The 8961-nt window shown below is 35.7% G+C and overlaps 1 protein-coding gene across 7 annotated transcripts in view; it reads right to left on the bottom strand.

The window, feature by feature from the left end:
- The window catches only part of LOC106875267 (long-chain-fatty-acid--CoA ligase ACSBG2), a 42491-nt gene that overhangs the window by 10437 nt on the left and 23093 nt on the right, over positions 1-8961 (bottom strand). For all 7 annotated transcript variants that reach the window (XM_052965691.1, XM_014923352.2, XM_014923348.2 and 4 more), the window contains exons 3-10: positions 8369-8466; positions 5425-5586; positions 5171-5256; positions 3719-3807; positions 3146-3347; positions 2259-2360; positions 1439-1486; positions 220-387 (exon numbers count right to left, since the gene is read on the bottom strand). In XM_052965691.1, the coding sequence (XP_052821651.1) occupies positions 220-387; positions 1439-1486; positions 2259-2360; positions 3146-3347; positions 3719-3807; positions 5171-5256; positions 5425-5586; positions 8369-8466 (955 nt within the window). The remainder of the gene's footprint in view (positions 1-219; positions 388-1438; positions 1487-2258; positions 2361-3145; positions 3348-3718; positions 3808-5170; positions 5257-5424; positions 5587-8368; positions 8467-8961) is intronic.

Genomic DNA, 8961 nt, shown 5'->3' with positions numbered 1-8961 from the left:
TGTGTGTGTGTGTGTGTGTGTATGTGTGTGTTTGTCCCCCCAACATCGCTTGACAACCGATGCTGGTGTGTTTACATCCCCGTAACTTGGTTCAGCAAAAGAGACCGATAGAATAAGTACTAGGCTTACAAAGAATAAGCTATGGGGTCGATTTCGACTAAAGGCGGTGCTCCAGCATGGCCGCAGTCAAATGACTGAAACAAATAAAAGAAAACCTACCTTTAAAGCATCTGGTTGTGCAAAGTAAAGCGAGGCGCCAACTGAAATCGTCATATATATATCTAGTAACTGTGCTGCAACATGACTTAATGGTAGATAACTCAGGATGTACTCATTGCCAAATTCAATGGGCGTGTTTTGTTGAACCACATGTGCTGTCCATGTCAACTGAAATAAGAAGAATCTAGTATCTTCAACACTTTAAAGAGAAAAAATGTCAAAACTGAAGGCATAATTGCATAACAAGGCACAATCATAGCTGTGTGTTTAAATTAGCTTCATAACTAAGTGGTTCAGAGTTGAATCTTATTGCCATCATCTGGACCGGGCAAGCACCTGGCAGTACAATCATAAAGCATGAGCACACAGGACCTTTGCCCAGAGACATCTGAGGGTTAGAGGCCTAATTCTAATCTATGTATGCTGTGGTCTGCCATCATCACCATCGTTTAACGTCCCTTTTCCATGCTGGCATGGGTTGGACGGTTTGACTGGGGACTGGCAAGCCAGGAGGCTGTACCAGGCTCCAATCTGATCTGGCAATGTTTCTTCAGCTGGATGCCCTTCCCAATGCCAACCACTCTGAGAGTGTAGTGGGTGCTTTTTACATGCCCCCGGCATGGGAGCCAATGAGGTGGCACTGGCATCAGCCATGTTCAGATGGTGCTTTTTACATGCTATTGGCACAGGAGCCAGTTGGAGAGGGGGGGGATAAATATATATTGATTTGTCCAGGAGCCTGGTACCATAATCTTAGGTTGACCAGCATCTTGTTAGTTGGATTTGGTAGACAAACTGTGCAGATGCCCATCAGGCAAATATGTATATAAGTTAAGGGATATACTGGATGTTAGGTATATTTAAAACAATAGGCTAAGAAAGGATGTAGGGCTACTCATGGCAGTACCATGTAAAAGCATCTAGCACACTATAAAACAAGCTCTTCAGCTTACCAGCTCTGGTTAAACCATCCAGCTCATGCCAGCAAGGACAACAGATGTAAAATGATGGATGAATATAATTATTCTTTTACGATATCTGTTCTGCATCAAGTTATTCTTTCACTTGATGTTATCAGACATGCACTGAACCAATGATTAAACCATTGGGACTCAGTCACTAATACAGCTGCTGTTTACAAAATGGAAATATAAGAAACTTACAAATTAAATCAGATAATTTACATCTAAAATAATAAAAATAGTAAAGTAAATCTTACATTGTCATGGCTGATCATTACACCTTTTGGGTTACCTGTTGTTCCACTCTGCAGAAGAAAAATATTAGGTTGATACATAGTAACAAAACCATCACCTATATCCTAACATGACTAATATTTATTAGCTAGCATTTGAGTAGTAGAGAAATAGACCCACTCCTGGTTAGGACATCTGTCAACCATAATTAGCTTCTAGCTATAGCAGAAACTGAGCTAAGCCCTGCAAATCAATGAATTACTCAGTTCCATTGTGATAAGTGGTACCCTCTTCGAGCCAATTAGATAAAGATCAAGAGCCATTTTGGCAATGAACATGAAACTGTCAGCTGGTTATCAAGTAATTTATCAACTACACTGTCCACATCTTTCAGTGCATATGGCTGCCAAGGTGTCCACACCACTGGTTACACACAAGAGTACATGCATGTGTGTGCTGGATAAAATGATAAATCATTCCAAATTTTGCATTAAAAAAACTATCAATTAACCATTCTATGTGACATCACATTATGAGGACAGATTACTGCACTGATGAAAATGACAATCCACAAACTCAGGTGAAATTAGAGCAAGCTCACTTCACAATGCAAAAGGAATAAAAATAGGCAATTCTAGAATCACTGTGCAAGATGGATTTACTATAGATAGTTGCTAAATTCCAAGAAGATAAAACAGAATGGGAAATATGAAAACTGTCAGTGAGGAATTCATTTACATAAGAGAAATATAAATTATAGAAATCAAAATTCAAAAGTAATACACACACACACAGAGCAATTGTTAAGACAAATTCAGCTAATGGTAAATTACTCAAACTTACAGTGTAAATAAGTAAACAACATTTGTTTGGACTGATGGTCTGAAGTCTTTGATGAACAAGTGACATTGGTAATTCAGCACCCATTTTCTTCACCTCTTGCCACTGAAAAATAAACAAAATTAAATATTAGTCAGACATGTGCAAATTACCTGAATATTGGTATAGCTTCAGGCATAGCCATGTAATTAAGAAGTTAACTTTACAATCTCATGGTTCCAGGTGTAATCTCTTTGCAAATCACCTTAACTTTTAATAAAACCTATGCTTGACCAATTCCTAATGAGTGCCATTTGGTGAATGGAAACTGTGTTGAAGCTTTTATCCATATATTGGTGTAACAACCTAGCAATCCGATAAAGAGATGAATAAAATAAATTCCTGATTGTAATAAACTCCAAGATCAATATGATCAAGTGAAAGCCTTGAAGGTAACACTCCAACAAGGCCACACTCCAATGGCTATAATCAATGACAAAAGATCTGTACAGTTCAAGGAACTCAGAGATTGATGGAATTAAATTGTAGGGGAACTTAGTATTGCTCTAACAAATATTTCATGCTGCCAAGGTAAACCCATCAGCCCTCCATTATCTCTTAACATACTTTGATGCTGTATATACAACTAACCAGACACTGCCCAGTGATTAAGTATTTCAATGTATGAGTTACCTTTAAAACTAGGTACAATTTAGTACTCTGGTTCTTCTGTAATAGCCTATTTTTTCCTTTAATTCATGCCAAGTCCCTGGTCACAAGCCCTCTCATGCCAATTATTCCCAGTTATAAACTTATCTCAACTAGGATGGTCTTTGAAGGCTATGTACACAGCCCCTTCCTCCAAGCCAAATCACTGGAAGAAAAAAAAGAACAAAGAAAATCCAACATACCGAATAGATATTGGGCTCCTTAACAGCAACCTCTCCAGAATAAACAACTATTGCCTTCAAGTCAGGTAAGCTGTCACGTACTTCCAAAATCTTCTGTAATTGTTGATGATTTTCCACAATCATGATATTTGTGTTGCTGTCTTTGGCAACAAATGCACAAGCTTCTGCTGTATTTGTTGTGTATATTCCAACTGATATACCACTATAATTTTAAAAGAGCATACATTTGACTTCTATCAATATTTCTAATAAACATGCTGGCTGTTTCAATTTTTACTATAATCAAGATTTTAAATAGAATAGTTAATGAAATATGTAACTTTATAATATGGTGTTACCAACTGAAAATCTCAATCTCATTCATGTTATGAGATTTTGAAGTTTTAATTTAGGTATGGACACCTTAATAAGTATGGTCTGAAGCAGTTGATATTAAAAGGAATTAATGTTGACATTTATGTTGTCACTAAAACTCTAGAAGGGATGGGTACAATTATATTGCAATTTTAAAGAACAATAATGTCAGTTAAAATCCAATAGAATAGTGTGCATAAAAGTGTCAAAGATATTTACGCAGCATATATTGCAGCTAAATTGGAAATCAACCATTCTGGAGAGTTGAAACCCAGGATACCAACACCATGATGAGGCTCCAAACCCAACTGAAAAACAACAAAAAAAAAAGCTAAGTAAAAACATACACAAAAAAAATTTCCTGTTTCAATTGCTTTACATTTGAAAAGGATGCTCCCTGCCATCCAAATTATAAAAGCTTTATCAACACACACACCTTTATAAAATCTTTATCAACACACACATATTCATAAAAGCTTTAACAATACTCACCTTTCTAAAGGCTTTATTTAGCAACATCATCATTTAACGTCCATTGGACGGTTTGGCCAGGGCTGGCAAGCTGGAAGGCTGCACCAGACTCCAGTCTGATTTGGTATGGTTTCTATAGCTGGATGTCCTTCCTAACGCCAACCACTCTGAGAGCGTAATGGGTGCTTTATGTGTCACTGGCACAGGTGCCATTTGTGTGATACTATCTGCCACAACTGCAATTTTGCTCAGCTAGATGGGTCTTCTCGAGTACAATATAATGCCAAAGGTTTTGGTGATTGCCTCTGTGAGGCCCAACACTCAGAAGGAGCTCAACCACTTTGCCTCCGTGAGGCCCAACGCTTGGTGTTTTTCACGTGTCACTGGTATGAGTGCCAGTTACACGACACCAGCATCGGCCACGACTACAATTTCACTTAGCTGGACAGGTCTTGCCTCGTCATTGCTTCTGTGAGGCCCAAAGTTTGAAGATCATGCTTCACTACTTCAGCCCATGTTTTTCTGGGTCTACCTCTATCACAGGTTCCCTCCACAGTTACACAGCTGTCCTTCTCCATATGCATCATATGACCATACCAGTGCAGTTGTCTTTCTTGCACACCACATCTGATGCCTAACTTTTCTCTCAAGATGCTGTTGAACATGCACACTGACATTGCACATCCAGCAAAGCATACTGACTTAATTTCTTTCAAGCCTTTGCATGTTGCTGGCTGTCACAGCCCATGTTTCACTGCCATGTAGCATAGCTGTTTGCACATAGGCATCATACAATCTGTCTTTCACTCTGAAGGAGAGGCCTTTTGTTGCCAGCAGAGGTAGAAACTCTCTGAACTTTGCCCAGCCTAATCTTATTCTTACAGCTACACTCTCAGAGCATCTACCTCCGCTACTAACTTGGTCACCTAAACAACAGAAGCTATCTACTACCTCTAGCTTACTCTGCTGGCAGTTAAATACAAAAGTTATTTTCCCTGTTAACCTTCCTCCGATATTGCTGCATCTTTTACCATTATCAAAAAGCAACACACACACACTTTATCAAAAGCAACACACACACACACACACACTTTATCAAAAGCAACACACACACACACACACACACACACACACCTTTATCAAAAGCAACACACACATTTATCAAAAGCAACACACACACACACACACACACACACTCACCTTTATAAAAGCTTTAGCAATACACAAAACTTCCTCTTCATATTCTTTGTAAGACCACTTTATCCAGACATTGTCACGTTTCACAGCTTTGGAATACAAAATTGAAAACATTAATTATTATAAGTTAATAAATATCACCAGAACTGATATGTGAATAATCATTTAACAAACATCATAATGATTACTTGGAAAAAAAAAAATGAGAATAAAGGTGTAAAAAGAAAAACGACTAATATTTTGGATGAAACTCTTACCTAATGCTGTTGTATTTGGTATTTTCTGTACTGTAGAGTGGAGAAGGGAAGGAACAGAAATTGGTGGGAGATTGCAAAATTCTTTGTCACCGATTCGAAGGTTAACAGTGTCACACGAATTAACAGCAGTGTAAGAATTTGCAGGTGCCAGCTGATTAGTTACTGAAATAGACAAACATTTCTAGTAAGTCATACTACTGACCTTAAAATAAACAAAACAGATGGCTTTTCTCACTTTTGGAAATGAAACCATTTGTCTTTTTAAAATATTGATTAAAACAAATTTACAATCATTCTTCCATACCAAAATGAGCACAATGGTTTTGCAAATATGTGCACACTGTAGGGGAAATTGTTTTTCCAACTTCATGACCTTCCTTCTAAAACATAAAGGACTGAATACACTATTAGGTGGAGACAAGCAGATTTATGCAACTGGTGGAATATGCTTAGACAGTAATACAATAACCTTCCAGTTACTGTGTTCTCTGTAACAAGTTTGAAACTAAAAAAATTAATATTAATGTAAACTTGATTGGGCAGAATTATATCTCTAGAAATTTAAAAGAAAATATTAAAAATCTTAATTACTAGATTTAATCTAATTGAAAATTATATAGTCTGATTTGTTTGGTCAACAACAAAACAATTGTAAAAGGTTCACTTTTTACAAAAATGACAAAAAGAAATCCTCTTGTATCACAGGAAACATTACAATTTAGTGTAAATTGCATAATTATATTCAACTTAAATTTAAGAAATATTGCTCTATCAACTAATTTCTCATATCTCATGAGAGTCGATCTTGTGTGAGGACTCAACAGTTTCAGAATCAAACCCGTCACTGCCTAGTTTAAAAAAAGCTTTTCACTATTTCAAATATTCTATGTGCTGGTTTGTGTGAAACATGGATATTGAATGTAGGAGATGTGGAGAAATTAGGGGAATATAACTAGTTGGATGGGTAATGTTACCTACTTGATGCAAAATATACTGGAGGGGACAGTATGGTTGGTAATTAGAGACATCATCAGCTGATGGTGTGGAAATGTGATGTAAATTGCCAACACAGGAATGTCTGCTGACACGAAAATGTACCCAAAGCAAAGGGAGACATGGAAAGGTCAGCTCTGAAGATGCTTTATATCAGAGCAATATCCATATCCTTGGATATGTAAAGATGGTGAGGATCAGATTTGATTTTCTTTAGTGGCAAAGAAGCTGCCACTAAAGAAAATACACAAACCCTTCATATGAAAATTTATTGTTTAAGCCTTACTACATGTGTTCTCATGATTTTGCAGTATCATCCTGGTTTATTATTTCATTTGAAGTAGAACAGCAAAATTTTTTCATAGTGTCATAAGTTTTTTATAAAAATGTTTACTATGCCAAAAGTAAGGTACTACGAGGTACAGAAGAACATACTATGGAAACAAAATTCATTTCTAAGAGAGAGAGAACATCAATTTTAATGATTTTAGTGCCAAGTATGAACTGCCCAATTCTACAGTCTGTACCAGTTTTGAACAGAAAAGATGATCTCAAAAGTGTTGACCACTCAAAAGTGGCCAAAGGTACATGTAGGCTTAATAATACTTGCATCATGCATAGTAATGAGATGAAATGTTTTTCACAAAAAGTGGATCAGAGAAACAGTTAGTTGGTGATTTAAAGAATGAAACATTGAGAAAAGCCAAGTTTTTATGAACAGTTTGAGAAGAATACCTCTAGTACCAATACTGCTAGTGACGCAAAAAAAACCCTGGTAAATTTGGGTATTTACAACATTGCAAAGAATTTACAGAATATTTGTCATGTAATTACACCTATAATGCTTTACTTTAATGTCCTAACTTTTTCTTCGTGGGGTAGAGATCTTTGATATGAGGTGCAAATATTTTGCATTTAATTGTTAGGATATTGTTACTATTTATTGTTTTTATAACAAACAAAAAATAAATAATGCATCTATTTTGCTAATAATTAAAAGGATGCATAGGATTCAGACTTTCCATCTTGGTTGCGATTTTGGAATAAGTTGTCATTAAATACATATTTTACTTGATGTAATTATTGTGGTAATGTACGAGGTTCTGGAATGAATTAGCTTCATTACCACACAGTCAATTATATCCACTATGCCACTGGAGATAAAATGAAATGTATTTAATAATGTAATTAGCAATGCGACTCACTTATTCTGAGAACTCTACAGTGCTACAAACTTCATAACTTACCATAGAAAGTGACTACAAAAACCAGTAACATTAAACTTGGATTTTTAGATATAAAGTATGACTACATTATAATTAAAGTTAAATTCATTTAATACTCATATAATTAACATTCATTTGATAATGCTTTTGAATAAGTTGCTATAATTTATGCTACAGACATTAAAATTTAAATATATGTTTCTGTGTCATTAATTTTCATTCAGTTCTATAGCATTTTGAGCTTTGGAACAAATATCTAACAAATTTATGAAAATGTACAACAGTGAAAGGACATTTTTCAATATGCAGTAAACGAGTCAGCTTTCTCTAGGAAGAAAATTATGCAGGTTAGAGAAAATGTTTAATGTATACAGAGAGGTCAAGAAGCATTTACATCCATCAACCATGTCACATGGTTTTATTGTTAAAGGTTTAAGTGAAAACAGAAATCACACGCATACACAAGGCACAACTGATATATTAAGTAATACATTTGAGACATTGTTAAACTGTCAAAATGTGCTTGCATATGCATGCATAAAACAGTTTGGATATTTTATGTGTGTATATAGAATAAAACTTTCAAATGTGTCAATAATATTGATATCGTCATCATCATTAATATTCATGTTCCATGCTGGGACATATACATATTCAACAGAATAATCCTGGTGTGTAGATATAATACACTACAATATACTGGTGTGTATATAAAATAACATTACCTTCATAATTAAATTCATCTGTGTTGGAAATTGGCACACCACCATTTTCAACAGAAACACCATTGGATTCTGGTTTTGAACTTCGCTCTGTTATGCAGCTAAATTATGAAAAAGCAAAATTTAGAAAAAACAAGCAATTAGAAAACAATCATTGAAATAGACAATCCTATGAATATGCAAGAAAAGATTGGCAATGCTAAAAGCATGACTAAAGAAAGCAACTGCCAAATATTACAGACTAGCAGAGATACCCGGCCTTGCTCGGGATTAAAATGGCATAGATTTTTATTGCTTTACTTGTTTCAGTCATGTGACTGCGGCCATGGTGGAGCACCGCCACTGGTTGAAGAAATCAACCACAGGATTTATTCTTTGTAAGCGTAGTTCTCATTGTGTCAGTGTCTTTTACCAAACCGGTAAGTTACGGGAATGTAAACACAGCAACATCAGTTGTCAAGCAATGGTAGGGGTACAAACACAAGACACAGGCACACACATATACAAATATATACATATATACGAGTCTTCTTTCAGTTTCCGAGTAAGAAATCCACTCAAGATTTTGGTCAGCGTGAGGCTATAGTAAGTATATA

Source organism: Octopus bimaculoides, chromosome 2 (assembly GCF_001194135.2).
Source record: "Octopus bimaculoides isolate UCB-OBI-ISO-001 chromosome 2, ASM119413v2, whole genome shotgun sequence".
NCBI lineage: Eukaryota > Metazoa > Mollusca > Cephalopoda > Octopoda > Octopodidae > Octopus > Octopus bimaculoides.
This window is presented reverse-complemented; position numbering and strand designations above follow the sequence as displayed.